The sequence below is a fragment of the Gorilla gorilla genome, chromosome 1 (assembly GCF_029281585.2).
Source record: "Gorilla gorilla gorilla isolate KB3781 chromosome 1, NHGRI_mGorGor1-v2.1_pri, whole genome shotgun sequence".
NCBI lineage: Eukaryota > Metazoa > Chordata > Mammalia > Primates > Hominidae > Gorilla > Gorilla gorilla.
Genome location: NC_073224.2, coordinates 114,897,303 through 114,918,679, shown reverse-complemented (window position 1 = coordinate 114,918,679; position 21,377 = coordinate 114,897,303). Strand labels below are relative to the sequence as shown.

General features: G+C 38.9%; 1 protein-coding gene across 5 annotated transcripts in view; it reads right to left on the bottom strand.

Moving 5' to 3' along the window:
• The window catches only part of CHD1L (chromodomain helicase DNA binding protein 1 like), a 53,109-nt gene that overhangs the window by 30,935 nt on the left and 797 nt on the right, over positions 1–21,377 (bottom strand). For all 5 annotated transcript variants that reach the window (XM_019021344.4, XM_055357202.2, XM_055357172.2 and 2 more), the window contains exons 2-7: positions 12,068–12,180; positions 9,845–9,951; positions 8,895–9,009; positions 8,261–8,292; positions 4,926–5,007; positions 230–392 (exon numbers count right to left, since the gene is read on the bottom strand). In XM_019021344.4, the coding sequence (XP_018876889.2) occupies positions 230–392; positions 4,926–5,007; positions 8,261–8,292; positions 8,895–9,009; positions 9,845–9,951; positions 12,068–12,180 (612 nt within the window). The remainder of the gene's footprint in view (positions 1–229; positions 393–4,925; positions 5,008–8,260; positions 8,293–8,894; positions 9,010–9,844; positions 9,952–12,067; positions 12,181–21,377) is intronic.

Below are 21,377 nucleotides of genomic sequence, written 5' to 3'. Positions count from 1 at the left end.
AAGAAGCCCTACTGCAGAATCACATAGCAAACAATTAAGAGAGGCATGAACAGCAGACAACTGGGAACAACATGTGTGACCTAACATCTCCCTAATATCAGTGGCTCTGTCTCCCTGGAAGGTGTCCTCTGGTCATCAATTCTCCTTCTTTTCTACCTATAACCATTATGCATGAGGATGGTTTCTGTGCCAAGGCTTCTTGGGGATGATTTGCAGGAAAGGAACTTGCCTGACTCAGATTCTTTCTCAATATCCTGGTAGCGTTGAATAAAATCTCCCACCTCTTCCTTGGAAAAGAGATCAGGCTCCACAAAACTGAGGAGGGAGTAGAGCTCTTGGAGGCTGTTCTGGATGGGAGTTCCGGTCAACAGGAGACTGAAGACTACTGAGAACTCAAATACATAAATAAATAAAATAAAAATTCCATAACACTGGAATGCAAGGCTGAGTTACCCATCACAACCTTTACCCACACACAGAGAGGCATGATTTAATGGAATGACTGAGGGGACATGAAATCAGATGGCTCAGGTTGAAGCTGCAAACTAGCTGTTTGATGCAGATGAAATAATACCTCTTCAGTTTCAACTATAAGAAGGGGATAATAATCCTGTGAAGAAAACACTGTTATATAAGGATGTAGTAACACTTTGTGAACTCTGAAGTATTGCATGAGGATTTAATATGGCTGTTATTACTGAATTTAGATGGGGATTCAAACTATGTGTTACTGCCTGTGTCGGGGAGTCTACTGAGGTATCTGAGACACAATGCACATGCTCATGCAGTTTGAGAATCCAACGCTACAGCATCAGGCCCCACCACTGCAAGCAATAAGCAAGATTTATAATAGGAGACTTTCCTTTTATAAAATTTAATGGTGCATCAGATCAGATGCAAGATGTCAAGATTTCTGGATGTTTCTGGACACAGCACCACAGAGAATCTTAACTGGAAAAAAATTTCCTTAAATTTTCAACAACAAAGAAGAACACCAAGATGCAAGATGTCAAGATTTCTGGATGTTTCTGGTGATCACAGAGAATCTCAAATGGAAAAAAAAAAGTCCTTAAATTTTGAACAACAGAGAAGAACACCAAGAGTAAGAGAGACATGAAGTAGAAGGTTAGGAAGGTTCTGGTGTCTCTGGAGATCACAGAGAATCTCAAATGGAAAAAAAATGTCCTTAAATTTTGAACAACAGAGAAGAACACCAACAGTAAGAGAGACATGAAGTAGGAGGTTAGGAAAAAGAAGAAAAGATATTAGGTCAAGCAAAAGATATTCTCTAAACTGACATTCACAAGAACTTACACCAGTAGAATTAAACAATACATCAAAATGAGGAAGCCATATCTTGACATCTTGTGTATGTATATCTTTTTTTTTTTTTTTTTTTGAGACAGGGTCTTGCTCTGTCACCCACGCTGGAGTACAGTGGCATGATCTCGGCTCACTGTAACCTCCTCCTCCTGGTTCAAGTAATCTTCCCACTTCAGCCTCCCCAGTAGCTGGAGCTACACACACTCACCACCACATTCAGCTAATTTCTTAAATTTTCTCACAGAGACAAGGTCTCACTACGTTGCCCAGGCTGCTTTTGAACTCCTGGGTTCAAGTGATCTTCCTGCCTCGGCCTCCCAAAGTGCTAGGATTACAGGTGTGAGCCACAGCACCCAGCCTGTTTTAAATGTCAAAACACAGTATGTAAACGTACATATACATATGTATGTATGTAAGTGTATCTATACACATACACACATGTATATACACATTTACATACGTGTATGTATACACACGTATATACACAATATTTTGATATTTAAAATAATATACATTTTGACTTTTTAAATAACATATATGCATATATACATTACTTTTTGGGTGTATACACACAGCAAAGACTATGGCAGCACATACACCATTAAACCATTAAAGTGTTAATGTAGGAGTAGGATTACTGGGATGTTTTCCTTTCCTTCTTGTCTTTCTATATTTTGATTTGGAGGGGGGGCCATAGGAAGACACTGCTTTTATAATACAAAAAATGATAAATGAATAACACAATCAATGAAAACAGATGTAAACAATTTTTTTTTTTTTTGCCATCCCCCTTTTTTATTTGTTTCTTTTTAAATGTCTAATCAATGTCGACCCATTCATGGTTGTTCTGCTTGTTAGGTGATGTTTTTGTAGTATTTCAAGTATGGGAACTTGTCAAAAGTAATGTTTCCAATAATCAATTCACATTCTTACAATATGTGTTCACCAAGTAAACAGCTGAGGTGAATGAAGGCTGTGAGGTCACAAAGGAAACCAAGGCTGCTAGTCGCTACAGGTAACTTACCCTATGACACAAATTAACATTTTGATTCAGTTAGGTCCATTTTGGGATCAAAATTTATAACTGGGTAAAGATTCAGAGACCATCTCTGTTTGTAAATAGTATTTTGTAAGCTTTTTTGTGTGTGTATAAAATACTTTGCAAACATTTTCCATGTTATTAAATATTCTTCTACATAATTGTTCTTGGTAGCCTTACCTTTTGCAAATGCACTGTATGAATGTCGCATAAATTGTACAACCAATTCCCTATATTTTACATTTAGGTTGCTTCCAACTTTTTTTTTTTTTTTTTTTTTTTGAGACAGAGTCTCGCTCTGTTGCCCAGGCTGGAGTGCAGTGGCGCAATCTCGGCTCACTGCCAGCTCCACCTCTCAGGTTTACGCCATTCTCCTGCCTCAGCCTCCCAAGTAGCTGGGACTACAGGCGCCCACCACCACGCCCAGCTAATTTTTTGAATTTTTTAGTAGAGACGGGGTTTCACCGTATTAGCCAGGATGGTCTCGATCTCCTGACCTCGTGATCCGCCCATCTCGGCCTCCCAAAGTGCTGGGATTACAGGCGTGAGCCACTGCGCCCGGCTGGTTGCTTCCAACTTTTATAAACTGAAAACAATATTAGGGGGAAATAAAAAATGGCAGTATCCCCCTCCCCATCTCAGCCCAATAAATAAATGTATTTTCTTTCCAACTAGTTATCTGCAACCCAAGCTTCATCTAAAAAGGAATGCTTAGATGACCCAGAACCATTTCTTCACTTAATCCCTCTGAGCCTTAGTTTCCTTATGAATAACAAGAAAAGGCTCTGGGGCCAGCAACAGAACTTAGCTTTCCCACTCCAAATCCAGGTTCTTTTACTATGCCTGCTTCTCTCCTCCCGTTTTAAATTAGTAAACTGGCACAGTAGTTTATGAAGCCATCTTTCATAAGGTTAGATGCCAGGATATGACAACTGCTATGGATTGAATGTGTTTCCTTCAAAATTCAGGTGTTGTCAATGTAATATTATTAAGAGGTAGAGCCTTTAAGAGGTGGTTAGTTCATAAGAACTTTTCCCTCGTGAATAAGATTAAGGCCTTTATATATAAAAAAAAAAAGTGTCATGCAGCATTTGGATAGCTTGCTCTTCTGCTCCCTCTTGCCCACCCACCTTCTGTCATGTGAGGATGCAGTTAAGAAGGCTCTTGCCAAATGCTGGCACCTTGATCTTGGACTTCCCAGCCTCTAGAACGGTGATAAATAAATTTCTGCTCATATGAATTACCCAGTCTGTGAAAAACAGACCAAGACAAGCTCTCAGAAGGAGATACTGTTAAAAGTCCCTACAAAGAAAGCAAAGGACACCAGGGATAGAGGGGGCCCCACCAGGGGACAGCGACCTTTGAGACTGGGCTAATAATACACAGTGATCATATCTACATTAAGACTCTAAAAACTGCAACTTTTAGACCAGTAAAAATAGAATTCATATCTAAGACTTTCCTCCAAGTGACCTCTAAATTTATTAACTGGTTTATCATAGGACAAGGACCAAACTTCAATTATCATCACAGAAATTAACATATGTGGTCTCATCAATGAACAAATCTTTACCAGGTCAATAAAAAGGGTTATTTCACATCGCACTGACTCCTCGGAAAAAAGGGCCAATCTAGGGTACAATGGTATTTCTCATCTACTTTGCCAGAATGATGCAAGAGATCCAGAGAAAGGAATGAAAGCAAGTGTATTATGCTCAAAAGTAGGACAAAGACAAGACAAACTGGAGGTAATATTCAATAGCATGTAATTGGTCTCTTCATGAACCCAGGTGAACTATCAAATTTTTTCAACAGGTAAATTGGGGGGAGGGGTACAACATGTCTGATATATCTACAATTGCACAAAGAAGAATTATAATAAGATTTTTTAAGAGAAATTGTCCCTTTGAAGATAATCAAAAGAGAGTTGAAACATTTCTGAAATAAAATGCATTCTATTGGGGTAGGGTTCTTATTCACCAGATATTAGTAAACCTATCTCCAATATAAAAGAAAGAAGAAGTTAGGCCATATTTAGTACTTCTTCTGTCTTCCATAAAATGTTCATTTAGCCCTGCAGAAATCGAACTCGAAAAAAGGTTTCAATTTAATTGACTCTATATAGGCCTAAACTAGTATTTTTTAAAGGGAGTTACAAAGAAAAGATGAATATGTGGAGCACAGAGGATTTTTAGGGCAGTGAAACTACTCTGTATGATACTGTAACAGTAGATATCATGGTATTGTACATTTGTCCAAACCTACAGAATGCACACCACCAAGAGTGAACCCGAATGTAAACTATGGACTTTGGGTGATAGCGATGTATCAATGTAGGTTCATCAGTTGCAACAACTGTGCCACTCTGGTGGGGTATGTTGATAATGGGTGAAGCTGTACAAGTGTGGGGACAGGGGACAGCTGTACATGTGTGGGGACATATGCATGGGAAACATCTGTAGTTTCTGTTCAGTTTTGTTGTGAATCTAAAATTACTCTAAAATATAATGTCTATTTAAAAAGAAGGGGTTATATAAAAACTAAGGCTACACTGTAAGTTTACCTCTGACAAGGTCTTATGCAGCAGGGAGCTTTGGTTTTTCAACCTGTGAGCTTCATCCACAACAAGAACACTCCAAGGGAATCTGTGAGAGAAAACCCAAGCTTTCAGTTTTGTGTAATTTAAACACATATTTCACAATCAAAAGTCTTACTACAAAACTGTGACTGTTGTTAAAAAGACTAACAGTAAGCCCCTTCTATTACAAGTGCCACCAAATTACCTTCCTATCTGAGAGGCTACATGTGCATAATACAATATCTGGATAAGGTAGTAAAACCAAGGGATTTTTTTTTTTTTAACAAAATGGGAAAGACCTATGCAGAAAGGAAGAAGCCAGAGACAGAAAGGAAAAGGAAACATTTATGATCTCCTACTTTGTGCCAGACACTAACCTCAGGGCTTTATGTGTTATTTAGTCTAAAAGAGTATAGCAAGCAGACAATTGTGCTCATTTTACTAATAAAGACACTAAAGCTCAGAAAGGTTAGGTGACTTGGTGAAGGTCATAAAGACAGAGCTGATGTTCAAACAGAAGAAAAAAATCAAGAGACAGTGGTGTTGTAGGAACTTAAGAAGTGTGACTTTAAAATGAGTAAGTGGTGAGCAGAGTCAAATCTCACAGAGATGTCCAGGAAGATATATCCACTGAATTTGTTGACATGGAAGTCATTAGTGGCTGTTGCCAGAGCACATTTTGTAGCATACTGTGTCACATCAGCAATTTCTCAAGAAGTTACAGTCATAAAAGCAAATACTTTGACAAATACTACTGAGAAGCTATTTAAGAAAAATTCAAAATACAGAAAAAGATATATGTGGGAATGTTTCAAGTTGTATTATTTAAAACAGCAAAAAATGGAAAATAACCTAAATGTCCAATAATAGGCAGTAAAATATTACATGGCATTTTAAATAATAAATATGATTATGTTGCAATTTAAAAGGCCTATAGAATAATAAAAAAGATATAAATATCATGTATCCTCTTTTACAAATGTGAAAGCCATGCAAAAGATAATAAAGTGAAAATTATAAGATGTTTAACTTTTTATTTTGATTATAAACATTCTGGAATCCCATTACATTATTTTCATATTTAAAAAACTAAATGTATATACAGGTAAAACAGAACACTGGAAAAATAGTAGGTATGGAAAGGAAAATTCCTCCAAAATTAGAGAAAGATCTTGAGCAGAGGTTCACCTTACAAGGAGGAGGCCCTCTTCCTGAGGCTACAGAGAAACTCCAGAGGACAGGCGGAGGAACAGAGGTCCCTACGACACTACCATTCACCTACTGAGAGAAGCGAGTAGAGGGAGGACTGAGGGTCCAAAGAGAGTGCAGAAAGTCGAAGGAGAAGGTTGGGTGGCATGAGCAGAGGATGCATTTAAGGATGACAAGAAACAAAGATCCAGTTGAAGTTGCACAGTGGTCATGAGATAAGGTATGGAAGTTTCTCTAGGATGGTGCCTGGCTCTGTTTGAATTAGCTTTCAAAACAGATTAGGTCCTATTCCCTTGTGAAGAACTAGACATTTAGGTGTCCAAAAAATGCTTGTTCAGTGAAACAGGCTACAGAGAGGTGGATTTTGGCTCATGAAAGGAAGTGGGTCAAATCACTCATCAAAGGATACTCTAAATGATGTCCCCTGAAGAGGAAAAGATGGGGGAAATCTAGCACTGAATGGAAAGTTGGATGAGGTAACTTCTAATCCTCTTGATCCAAAGAGTTTTACAAGTCTATTGTCCAAAACATTTCAAATTTTTCATATTTGTAACATGCACAGCCTTAACTCTCCATAATAAATCTCTTTAGGGCAGAGATGATATTACACTTCCCTGCTATTCTCAGAATGTACAATACAGCAATAAGCAATATAACCTTCCAAATATATTGAAAGAATGTATCTATGTTGTTGGGATTCATACTACAGGACAGCATTATAAATGTCCCTCTGTTACTTAGGTTCTTAAATCTACCTGAAAATGCACTGAAAACCGATTATCTGAAATAGAAAGATTCTGTACAACTAGCTATTTTGAGAAGTTCTCTTAAAAAGAGGCTCCACAGCACCAAATGCTGGGTTTAAATGTCTGCTTTGCTATTTATCATCAGCAAAGTAACCTTGGATGGGTTACCAAATCTCTTACTTTCCTCACTCATAAAATGGATGATAATAGCTGCCTCGTGGGGTTTTCATGAAGATTAAATGGGATAATTTATGTAAAGTACCCAGCAACATTTATGTCCCAATTTTATTATCTTTTGAGACTTCCCATATATTGCTATGTATTATGGATATCTGTACACTTCTCATCCCTCCACTGGAGTTTGTCTTCTTAGGGAAGCTCTATGATTTACTTTCCTGCTATTGCCAATAACTCTCAGAACAATGTCTTTCCAGTGAGTGACTTTCAACAAATATTAAGTTGAATATTAATAATAAAAAGAGAGGGAATGTATATCTTAAGAAAAATAAGATAATATGCTCACTTAAATGAAATACTGGATAGAAGTCATGAAATCTATGACCTAGCCTCTAGTATTTCAAAATAACATGAAAATAGAAATCCAACTCACAGGAACCTGGATAAGAAATAACATTTAAAATATTGATAAAATACTTTGAAAACAAAGATTTTTGAATATTAAAATACAGAATATCCACCTAACCATGTAATAACTACAGAGGTTATAGAGAATGAAACCCTGTCAACATATCTTTCTTACCTAAACTCTAGCCCTTGTTTAATCTGCATTGTAACTGTTATCCTGACATGATCCTATCATTCCCATTATTAGGTGGTATTGCTGAGTTTCTGATTTCATGGGCCAATATGAGGTTAACTAATTAGAGGTACACTTAAAACTCCCTTTCTAAAAAGTTAATTCCATGGCACTGATTGCTATTTTAGGTTATTTCCAGCAAACAGCTCAAATGGTTCTCCTTCTGTATTACAGCAAACTCTCCAAATGGTAGTACTGAAAGGGGTCTATGCAAGTTGCATGTAAAGAGCCTAATATCTATTAACCATACAAAGTATATTTAATCTCATTTAATTTTCGTAACAGCTATTTGAGGTAAGAAACAATTATCCTCATTTTACAGATGAAGAAGCTGAAGTTCATGGAGATTAAATAACTAACCCAAGGACACACAGCTAATGAGTAGAAGACTGTAAACACAGGACTCCCACCATGCCGCCTACCCATAAACAGAACTCATGGAAGACATACCAGACATGCCAGGAGAGGCAAAGTACTAAAACGTGAAGGAAAGACATGACATTCACAATACATTCAACCCAAGTTCTTAAATAGTACAACCTACTCACGATTTTAGAAATGATGCATCTTTCAAGCAAATCTGAAAAATTAGGAAGACACGTTATAAAGGCTGGCATTGATAAACTCTGATATTGATAAGCTAGTTTTCTGTGAACTCTCTTAAACTATAGGATTTATCTAAGTCTCATTCGTTCACTAAGTAAAAAAAGTTCTGAGAATAATTTCTAAGTAGCGCCATCTTAAAAACAAAGAGAAAAGCCTGATTAAGTGGAAGGTCAGTGGCACACACTGTCTTAGACTGAAAAACAAGGATTTAAAATAAGGCCGGAGCTGTCTTCCATTCCTATCCTCCAGTAACAGACGTGATTCCTCAGTCCACAAAACCCTTTCCCCTGCCTGCCTGCCTGACTTCTGTTCATCAACCAAGAGGCAGCTCAACTGCCACTTCCTTGAGAAGCCTTCCCCCTTGATCCACCAAGAAAGGAAAAGATCGAACTAATTTGAAGCACAATGATCCTTCACTTCTTTTGGTTACAGCCCTCTTTTGAGAATCTGATGAAGGTAGACTCCCTGCCCAGAAAAGTGTGTGCTCTCAACAAAACTTAAATATAATTTCAGCAGACTCTACAACTTCTAAGGTCACAGGTTAGGAGTTCTTGCTATAGAGAAACGAATGAATACCTCATAGGTAGTCAGTAGCACATGAAAACATGACTCCTGTTTCAGGTCTTGCTGAAGGCAGGCTCTTTCCTCCTTGTCGCCTGCATATGTTACACAGGAAAGACCTGGAGCAAATCTGAATCCAAGAAAAGAAGTAGATAAACATAAATACTAGATCCATGTGACAGGATGTGCATATCTGGAAAATTACATTTCATGGGAGGATTGCAATGTGCAGACCTCATGAGGTCCTACAACCAGAGTCTTGGGGCTCTGAATCTTATCTAAAAAAATGGTTGAACCTCAGAGCGAGTTCCTATGTGAACAGGTAGAGGGATCAGATCTAAAAAGGTCTTGTGCTGACTCTAAAAATAAAACGATCTCTTCCACGAGTTACTTCCTACGTCACTATGAAAAATAGGCCGGGCGCGGTGGCTCACACCTGTAATCCCAGCACTTTGGGAAGCTAAGGCGGGCGGATCACATGAGGTCGGGAGTTTGAGACCAGCCTGACCAACATGGAGAAACCCGGTCTCTACTAAAAATACAAAATTAGCCAGGCGTCGTGATGCACGCCTGTAATCTCAGCTACTTCGGAGGCTGAGGCGGGAGAATCACTTGAACCTGGGAGGCGGAGGTTGTGGTGAGCCAAGATCATGCCATTGCACTTCAGCCTGGGCAACAAGAGCAAAACTCTGTCTCAAAACAAACAAACAAAAAACAATGGCTTCTACTAAGTTCATCAATACTTACTATAAACGATTGCTGACCTTTAAATTGCCAAATAGTAATAATATTACTCTTCCCCTATTATATCCTCAGTGTCTACCTACACTCTATCAGCTCAAAGTTTTCTGGAATAAACTTACTAATTACGACAATAGGTTGTTTTATCATATTTTATACATCATCCAGAAAAAAAAATCTTAATCAAGATAAACAATAAAATTTCAGCTATATCTACTCTGTACCTCTGCATTTCTTCTTTCCAGTTGCTCAAAACAGACAAGGGACAAAGAATCAGAAATGGTCCTTCATCATTTAATCTTCCTACCAAATAAATGAAGAGAGCAATAGTCTGGAACACAGAAAAAGAAAGGCAGTTTTGATCACATTTCCCCATGAGAAACAACCATGAAGTTCCCACAACCCTGTAGGGAACACACACTCTTGTATAAGACTTGTTTTACAAAGAAATATTGTACGAACTTCCGCATATTAGGGGAGTAATCCATTTGTAGAGCGAAATCATGTAAGCCTCAATATACTTGCCACGGAAATTTATGGAACTCAATTACTTCAGTAGTTAACAAGCAATGAGGCTCAATGTTTAGGTAATTGAACCTCTACTGTAAAGAAAAAGTCAGGAAAGACAATAGAAATCAATGAAAATCCAACTGATGGCCAAGATCTGCAATACTCTGAAAACATTAAGCAAGAAGTGCCAAGATATGACTGTAAAAAGGGCCAATCGCATGGTGGCCCTCTGCTGCCTGCCAGGCTTTCCCGAGCAAGGGAGGATGCTTTCCTTCCTCCCTCACTTCCTCCCACCTTCCCCTACTGTCTTCCTTTCTTCCATACGTATTTACAGGGTGTCTTCTATTTGCTGGGCACTGTCCTATGCTCCAGTTATACAACAGTGAACAGAACAGACAAAATGCCCAGCCCTCCTGGAGGACACATTCTAACAGGGAAAACAGACAATACACGATCCTAAGCTTAAGGAAGGGTATAAAATGGAAATATTGGTAAAGGCAAATGGGCATACTTCAGAAGATTCTAGTACACACTTATGACTTGAATGTTGCTGTAATATACAGAGAAAATAACCTGTTTTAAAACAAAAATGTGTCAAGAGACTCCATCTTCAAATGCTGAGCTATTTCTGAGAAAAATCTGTCCTAAGGATATAATTGAAAATCCTGAGAAAGCTACAAGCACAAAGATGTTCCTATCAAGATTAAACAGCACAAAAAGGGGAGGAATCACCATTTCTCGTCTGTAGAACATTTAAGTAAATTATATATTCTCTTGATGGAATATTATGCAATGTTGATAATGACTGTGAAGAATAACGAAGTAAAAAATTACAGTGACACTGTTAGATTAACAAAATACAAACTATATACGCACTATAATTTCAACCATGGGCTGGGTGCAGTGGCTTACGCCTGTAATCCCAGCACTTTGGGAGGCCAAGGCAGGAGGATCACTTGAGCCCATTAAGTTCAAGGCCAGCCTGGGCAACATAGTGAGACCTCATCTCTACAAGCTGTGCATGGTGGCATATGCCTGTAGTCCCAGCTACTCAGGAGACTGAGGATTCCTTGAGCCTGGGAGGCAGAGGTTGCAGTGAGCCAAGATCATGCCACTGCATTCCAGCCTGGGTGACAGAGCAAGACCCTGTCTCAAAAACAAAAGTTCAATCATGCAAAACACGCATTGCAACTCATGGTTATGGTTAGAGTGCTTGATTACAGGGTGGTAGTTAGTTTTTATAACAGAAATAATTCTCTTTTTAAATTATCTATGGCTTCTCAGCCCAAACTGTGCCAGGAACCATTCTTTAATAAGTGGCTTATTGAATTAAAACCATTCAGTCTAGCTTTCCCTGAGGATGCAATTTAGAGAAAGTTTATCTTTTATTACTATAAACCAGATGTGTCTACAAAACAAGTGTGGAGTCACTAGTGAATTCTAGCAAGAATTTAAGGAAGAAATTAACAGCAATTCTACATAAACTCTTCCAGAAAATGGAAGAGAAGGACATACTTCTCAACTCATTCTACAAGGCCAGCTTTACCCCAATACTAAAATTAGATAATGACAATACAAGAAAATTACAGACCAATGTCTTTCATGAACATAGACGCAAAAAGTCTATACAAAATTTTAGCAAAACAAATTTGGAGGTGATATCTTTTTAGAGAGCTTAAAGCAGAGCTATGTGAACATCCAAAGAAAGGACAAGTAGCATTTGCTGGCCCTGAATAAAGTCAGTAGGGCAACTGCAATGACTGAGGCAGAGAAGACTACAGGGAAGGCCCTTTCCCGGTGCAAGAGCCAGTTAGCCTGGATCCCAGGGACATTTGTGAAACTGAGCTTTGTTTTAGCTCCAGAGCTCTCAGCTCCAGAATGCGTTATAAGGAAGTATCACAGTGGCAGTGAGCAGTACTCGTCGCATAGTAACACACCTGGCAGGTCTTCCCCAGGCCCATCTCATCTCCCAGGATACAGCCATTCTGACAATGGAAGCGCTGGGCGAGCCAGTTTACTCCCTCCAGCTGGTAAGAGCGTAGGTGAATCCCTAGAAACAAAAAATACAGCAAATCCGAAGAGCAGACATTTCAGTACATGCAGAGGCAATGTTCTAAGAGTTTGAATGAGGAACACAGCCTAAATTCACATAACCCTAAACCTCACTGGCCGTATCTTTTGCTGAGGAGTTATGGATATCTAAACATCTGCTGACTTCCAAACTACTTTTTGAGCAGACTTACTCACCTTTATATTCAAAGCCCCAAAGTAGCCTGTCATTGTTAACCTGATTCACTTGATAGATGAGAAAGTCAACTTGGGATCTGGCCTCTATACTGCCTGAGACTTACAGCAGTGTCCATTCTGGGAAATGAGGCATTACTGATGCAACTTAACAAAGAGCAACAACACATGGATTGTACATGTGTCTGCTTGTTTAATTGCACCCATTTAAATATGCCATCAATGCTAAAAGAAAAAACTTAGGACTACACTGAATAATGCTTCAACACAGAAGCACTGTTTTTAAGAATGGAAATGATGTTTCACAAAGGGTATTTAACTGTGTACAGGGATGGCAGAAAACGTGTGAAATTAATATGGAACTTACTCTCTTTTCTCTTTCCCTTGGTGAAAAAAATCCAATTTCAAAGAACAGCCATATCTTGGGAAGGTGAAAGACCTTAAACATACTTTATATAAGAACTATTAGCAAAAACATAACTATCTGGTTTAACTTATACCTTTAAAAAAATCTTCAAAATACATAATTGTACAAAATTTAAAAAATAAGTTATTTTTCTTAGGCACTTACAAATACCAGAGTAGTAGTAAACACTTTACATAAATTACAGTATCTCACGCCTGTAATCCCAGCACTTTGGGAGGCTGAGGCAGGCAGATCACCCTGAGGTCAGGAGATCAAGACCAGCCTGGCCAACATGGTGAAAACCTGTCTCTAATAAATAATACAAAAATTAGCTGGGTGTGGTGGCGGGCACCTGTAATCCTAGCTACTTGGGAGGCTGAGGCAGGGGGAATTGCTTGAACCCGGGAGGCGGAGGTTGTAGTAAGCCGAGATCGCGCCACTGCACTACAGCCTTGGCAACAGAGCGAGACTGTCTCAAAAAAATAATAATAAAAATAAATAAATAAATAAATTACAGTATCTCATTTAATGCTTATAATGATTCTATGGAGTAGGTATTATCCCCATTTTATAATCAGAAAATTCAGAGATTTCTGTTTCTGATGGGGGTATACTTACTTTCCCTTATTCCTCTTGCTAAGTACAAATAAAAACCCTAGACATGCTACAGAAAACAAGCATAAAACTCTGAAAGGTGTAGTGAAGAAGCAGACTGGCTAGGGACCTTGGGCCTGAGGAAGGCAGGGTAGTAAGTTCCCTGGAATTTATTTTTGCTTTATATATCCCAGTCTGACAGGTCAAGAAATCAGCCAACTGGAAACACCAACTGATGTAGACCAAAACCAAAACAAATCAGAACACCTCCCAATATTAGTCTCTTCTCATGCTGCTAATAGTACCTGAGATTGGGTAATTTATAAAGGAAAGAGGTTTAATTGACTCACAATTCCACATGGATGGAGAGGCCTCACAATCATGGTGGAAGGCAAATGAGGGGCAAAGTCACATCTCACATGGCAGCAGGCAAGAGAGTTTGTGCAGGGAACTCCCATTTATAAAACCATCAGATCTTGTGAGATTTATTCACTACTACGAGAATAATACGGGGGAACTGACCCCATGATTCAATTATCTCCACCTGGCACCACCCTTGACACGTGGAGATTATTACAATTCAGGGTGAGATGTGGTTGGGGACACAGCCAAACCATACCACCCCCACCCCTCACAAGCCTGCTCCTGCTAGAAAATGGCAGCCTAGCAAGACAGGAAACTTTTAGATAATAACTGCTCTATTCTAGTAAACACCACAGGAATAAACCTGTGGTCCCACCAGCAAAGGCTAAGTGGAAAGCATAGACTTCTACCTACAGCTACAACGAGTGCCCCAGCACCCCGCCAGGATGGTATAAGAGAAGGCCAAGTAGGGAGCTGGGATTTTTATCTCCACCAACCAATAACGAGGCCCTACCCCTTAGCTTTCCCCTGCAGGATCAGTAGAGACTCAGGAGGGAGCCACAACTCCCACCCTCACCCAGCAGGATGGAGGAGCCCCTTCCCAATCCCCAGATGTGGACAGAGGCTGAAGGGGGAGCCTGGACTTCTATCCCCACCTGGCACTAACAAGGCAGCAGACCCTCTTCCCCTGCCAGAGCAGCATCAGACAAAGACAGTCAAACAGGAGGTTTAAACATGATTAAAAAAAAAATGCCTGGCTCCAATTCTTATAAAAATCATTCATTGTATCAAGAACTGGGAAGATTTCAAACTGAACGAAAAAAGATAATCAATAGGTGCCAACACCCAGATGACATAGACGGTAGAATTATCTGACAAAGACCTTAAAGCAGTAATGATAAAATGCTTCAACAAATAGTTATGAATGCACTTGAACAACTGAAAAAAACAGGAAACCTCAGGTAAGAAACAAATTTCAGCAAAGAAATAAAAGATATAAAGAAAGACCAAAGGGAAATTTTAAAAACTGAAAAATACTATAACCAAAATAAAAGGCTACTGATGCTGTTGATGGGATCAACAGCAGAATGGAAAGAAGTGAGGAAAGAATCAGTGAACTCTACAGAATAGAAGTTATAGAGAGATTACAATCAGAAGAGAGAGAAAGCAGACTGAAAACAAATGACCCTCCGGGACCTTCAGGACTACCACAAAAGATCTAACATTTGTTCAATGTTGTCCAATAAAAACAGGTGAAGGAGGATAGGGCTGAAAAAGTACTTAAATAAATAATAGCTGAAAACTTCCCAAATCTGGCTAAAGAGCTACAGTTTCAAGAAACTGAGTAAACCGCAAACATAACAAAACATTGCCGGGCGCGGTGACTCACGCCTGTAATCCCAGCACTTTGGGAGGCCGAGGCAGGCGGATCACGAGGTCAAGAGATTGAGACCATCCTGGCCAACATGGTGAAACCCCATCTCTACTAAAAATACAAAAATTAGCTGGGCGTGGTGGCGGGTGCCTGTAGTCCCAGCTACTCGGGAGGCTGAGGCACAAAAATCGCTTGAACCCAGGAGGCGGAGGTTGCAGTGAGCTGAGATAGTGCCACTGCACTCCAGCCTGGCGACAGAGAGAGACTCTATCTCAAAAAAAAAAACAAACAAAAAAAACACACACCAAGATATGTAATTATTAAAATGCTGAAAACAAAAGACAAAGAAAATATCTTAAATGCAGCCAGAAAAAAAACAAACAACACCTTACTTAAAGAGGAAAAACTATTCAAGTGCAAGCAGATTTCTTGTCAGAAATCTTAAAGGCCGGAAAGAAATGCCACATGTTTCAAATATCGAAAGAAAAGAACTGTCAATCCAGACTCCTGTAATCAAGAAAAATAGTATTCAGGAATGAAGAGGAAATTCTCAGATGAAGGAAAACAAAGAGAATTTATCATCAACAAACCTACCCTCAAGGAATGGCTAAAGGAAGCCCTTGGAAAAAAAGGAAATGATAAAAGATGGAACCTTGGAACATCAAGGTGAGAATGCAGCATTCAAAAACATGTGTAAATACAATAGGTTTTCCTTTTCTTGAGTTTTTAAAATTATGTTTGACCGCTGAAGCAAAGATTATAACAGTGTCTGATGTGGTTCTAAAGGAAATATTTAAGACAATTATAAACAAAAAGTAAAGCTATAAATATAAAGGGAAGATAGATATATAGGGAAGTAGTGTTTATATAAAGGGAAGTAATGTTTCCATACTTTACTCAAATAAGTAAAATGACAATATCAGTAGTCTGTGATTTTATACACACACACGTACATTTACATACAATACCCGTAACGACCACTAAAAAGCTACACAAAGAGATAAACTAAAAAACACTGTAAATAAACAAAAATAAAATTCTAAAAAATGTTCAAATAATTCACAGGAAGGCAAGAAAAAGAAACAGAGATAAACTAAAAACAATATAAATAAGATGGCAGAGTTAAGCTCAAACATAGTAATAATTACTTGAAATATAAATGGTGTAAGTATACCAATTAAAAGACAAAGACTTGGCCGGGCACAGTGGCTCACACCTGTAATCCCAGCACTTTGGGAGGCTGAGGCGGGAGGATCTCCTGAGGTAGGGAGTTCAAGACCAGCCTGACCAACATGGAGAAACCCCATCTCTATTAAAAATACAAAATTAGCCGGGTATGGTGGCTCATGCCTGTAATCCCAGCTACTCAGGAAGCTGAGATGGGAGAATCACTTGAACCTGGGAGGCAGGAGGTTGCGGTGAGCTGAGATCGTGCCATTGCACTCCAGCCTGGGCAACAAGAGCGAAACTCCGTCTCAAAGAAAAAAAAAAAAAATAAGACTTCCAGAGTGGATTTTAAACATAACCCAATTATAAATTGTCTACAAGAAATTCAACCCAAAAATAATTAAATAAGTGAAAAGTAAAAGGAAGAAGTGGTAGACAAAATAGTGGCCCTCACAAAGATGTCAAAGCCCTGATCCTGGCATCAGTGAGTATGTGACCTTATATGGCAAAAGGCATTCTGAACATATAATCAAGGTTAAGGGGCTTGAGATGGAAGAGTACCCTGAATTATCCAGGTGGGCCTGGATAACACAATGGACATACAATCTAATCACATGCATCATTCGGAGAAACTTTAACAGCTGTGGTTAGAGAGGAAGCTGGCTAGAGAAGGATCAAAGAGATGCAATGTTTCTGGCTTTGAAGTTGGAGGAAAGGGGCCAGGAGTCAAGTGATGTGGGCAGCCTCTGGATGCTGGGAAATATATTCTCCCCTAGAGCCTCCAGAAAGGAATGCAGTTCTGCTGATACCCAAAGACAGGAGAATACACATTGTTTTCAAGTGCCATGGACCATACAACATATTCAGGGCCTGTCTTAGTCCATTTAGTGTTGCTATGGAATACTCGAGGTTGGATAATATATAAATAAAAAGAGGTTTATTTGGCTCATGGTTCTACAGATTGTACAAGAAGCATGGCACCAACATCTGCTTCAGGTGAGGGCTTCAGACTGTTTCCACTAATGGCAGAAGGGGAAGTGGGGGTGGCATGTACAGAGATCACATGGTGAGAGAGGAAGAAAGGCATGGGGGATGCCAGGCTCTTTTTAACAACCAGCTTTCTGGAAGCTAGTAAGTCAGTCACTCTCTCTGCTCCCTGCTCAGGGAGAGCATTAATCTATTCAGGAAGGATTTGCCCCCATGACCTAAACACCTTTCATTAGGCCCCACCTCCAACACTGGGGATCAAATTTCAACATGATATTTGGTGGGGACAGATAATCCATATCCAAACTAAAGCAGGGCCAGAAAACCCCAACACATTTAAAAGAACTGAAATTGTACAGAGTATGTTCTCTGACCACAATGTAATAAAATTAGAATTCATGGACAGAAACATTAGAGGCAAATCTCTCAACACTTGGAAACTAGACAACACACTTCTTTCTAAACAGTCCATCAAAAGAGGAAGTCTCCAGGGAAATAAATACACTGAACTAAATAAAAATGAAAATACAACATATCAAAATTTTTGCAACAAAAATTAACTCAAAGTAGATCATGGACTTAAATAAGAAGCTGTAAAACTTTTAGGAAAAAACTCTTTAGGATCTGGGAGTAGCCAATGAGTTCTTATATTTGACACCAAACAACAAGAAAACTATCCATAAGAGAAAAAATTGATAAACTGATAAATTTTAGCCAAAATTTAAAACTTTTGTAAGACATAGATCTGAGAAAATATTAGTATCTAGAGTATATAAAGACTAGAGTATGTCAAAATTCAACAGTGAAAAAACAACAACAAAGGATCCTATTTTAAAATGGGCAAAAGACAGAAAAAGACATTTTATCAAAGAGGTTACATATTTCATTAGCCAATAGGGAAATTCATATCTAAGCCACAATGAGATAGCATTTCACATACATTAGAATAGTCAATATAAAAAAGTAGCAATATCAAATGCTGGCAAGGATGCAAAGAATCCAAACTCAGTCATACATTGCTGGTGGGAATGTAAAATAGTACAGCTACTCTGGAAACAGTTTGGCAATTTCTTTAAAAACTAAACATGCAACTACCATATGACCCACTCACAGCACTCCTAGGCATTTATTATAGAGAAATGAAGATTTATTTTCATACAAAATCTGTATACAAATGTTTACAATATCTTTCTTTTCTTTTTTGGCAATAGCCACAAACTATAAACAACTCAGATATCCTTCAGTGGGTGAGTGGTGAAACAAACTGTGGTATACTGTGCTGTGGAGTACTACTCAGCAATAAAAAGAAACTACTGATACATGCAACGACCTGGATGAATCTCCAGAGAATTACGCTGAGTGAAAAAAAGCCAGTCCCCAAAGGCTACATATTGTATGATTTTACTCACATATCATTTTCAAAGTGACAAAATTATAGAAATGGAGAACAGATTAGTGGTTGCCAGGGGTTAAGGAATTGGTGAGGTAGAAGGGAGGTGAGTGTAGCTATCAAAGTGCAAGTTGAGGGATCCTTGTGGAGATGGAAAATGTTCTGGATCTTGACTGTACCAATGTCAATATCCTGTTGTGATAGTGTACCATCACTGCAAGTGTACACAATGTGATAATGTACCACACTGCAAGATATGACCACGAGGGGAAACTGGGTAAAGGTTACATGGGATCTTTCTGTATTATTTCTTACAACTGGTGACTCATGCCTGTAGTCCCAGCTACTCAGAAGGCTGAGGTGGGAGGATCACTGAAGCCTAGGTCGAGGCTGCAATGGGCCACTGCACTCCAGCCTGGGCAACAGAGTGAGACCCTATCTCAAAAAAAAAAAAAAGAAGTTGAATTTTCAAAAATAATATGTAATTATATCCACAAAGATAACAATACTTAACACTTAGGAGTCAACAGCAAAAACCAGAAATCACCCTTGGTAGGTTAGGCAGAAAGGAATGTAATACAGGGAATTAGATCACCATAAAATTGTCGAAAGGCCTGGAGGAGTAACATCTAGGCTGATCTTCTGGGTACAACTGCTAAATCAAGCACCACAGTATGGGCACACCAAGGAAGTATCTACCTCCACGACCTGGAAGCCAGGAAGCAACCAGGAGGCCACGGTACTGTCAGCCCCAGGGACCTATCAACACAGCCACAATCCATGATAACAAAATGAATGCTCTGTACCCTCCCAGAGACCCATGAGGTAGTAGCTAAGAGGGAAGCGGAAAATCCAAACCCCTCTGTGTCCTTCCCCTCACTTTCCCCTTCCAAATCTCCCAGTCATGTGCCTGGCTAAAGCCAAGTCACGTTTACAACCAAACTACAGTGGGGTCTGGGAAAGGTAGTCTTTAGCTTTTTAACCTCCAGATGTAGATTCTTTTGCCCTTCTGTCAGGGAGATGACAAGTAGTGAAAAAGCAAGCAAAACAGCAAAAAGTAATAGGTCTGCATATTCCAGAAACAAAAAGGTCCTAAGGTAACTTCATGATCCAAAGATGAATATCCAAATGTCCATCAATATTGGTAACCAAATAAACATTAAATTAAACAATACGATAGCATATTAACTTCTCAAATTAGAAAATACCAGTGTTGCTGAGAGTATAGAGAAATAAGCAAAAATTTTGCATACTCTTTATTCTAGAAATGGTACCTTTCAGGAATTAAACGTCCATAGCTATAATAAATATTTGGTTACAAGGATATTTATGTTACTTACAATAGCAAAAAAAAAGAACCTAAATACCAAGAAGAGGGACTGTCTAAACTATGGTACATCCATATACTGAAACACTGTAACCATTAAGAATGATGTTGAAGAAGACTGATAAGGAAAAAAAGTTATGATTTCCCAAAAAAATGTACATGAAACTCCATTTTTCACCTTCCCCCTCCACCAGAGAGTAAAGGAAATTATACAGGATAGAGAACATGTTAACAGGAGATTATGGAGATTAATATTTATTTTCTTTATGCATAGGCTATTTCCCTGAATGTTTTACTGAAAATACGTACTACTTCTGTAACCAAACGAAAAAAAAAAGTATTAAGAATTTTTTTAACCAACTCATGAAGAATAGTTTCTCATAACACTAGTTTATTCTGGTAAACAGAAATAGAAATTACAAGTTATAATATTCAGTAGCTATTCTTTGACTCTGCTTTTCTATTTTCCTTCTCCACTACCAATTTATCCAAGTTGCCACATTTGCCTACTTAATTCTGAATTTACTCACTCCATTCCATCCACTCAAACTTGCAACCTCTTGTCTCCTCATTTTCACTAAAACACTTGCCCATATGTACGTTTCTCCTGGCATATTATCCACAGCTAAGTATCAACTGGCACACTTTTCTGAGCCGTCTCTCACACAAGTTCTTAAAGAACCATTCCCAACACTTGCAAGGAAATAGGCAAACCCACAAACATAAACTTTCGTTAAGATAAAGTCAAACATAAAAAGACCAGTCTACAAGCTCATACTTAAAACTGGATACATACTCCTTACAGCCACACATTCTTACAGACTCAGGGAATCAAGGAGAGAGGTCTTTCTCTTTCACGTCAGCGTCCTCTCCATTCAACTTCATCTTTCAGTCTTCTAAGCTGAACACAGAATTGCACCTTTTGTTTCATTCCTAGAATGACAAACCTTACTCTTTCGTGGTATTGAGCACTTAAATAAATTAGTTTATACTCTTAAATGCACTCTCACTAGTCTAAAACTCTAGGTAGGAAGGGTCCCTATTTGTTTTGCTCATCTTTGTAGCCAATGCCTAAGAATACGCTCCCAGTAGCATTCAATAAGTAATGAATAAACGACTGTATTATTACTGATGCATGATTCTGTCAATACAGTCAAAGCACACACTACGTTCCCAACTTGTAAGTAAGGAAAACGAGGCTGGGGCGGTTCAGCGGCGAGTCAGCGCAGACCCAGAAGAGCGGGGTCTCGGAGCTGCAGGAAGTACGGTCAGCCATGCAGCGGCAGGGCTGGGGGGCATGCAAGGTTCGCGCTTTGCAGACTCTCCGTAAGGGCTAGTGTCAATAAATCGAGTTACGTGCGGTGGTGAGCGGACAAGCTAAGTTGGCACATAGT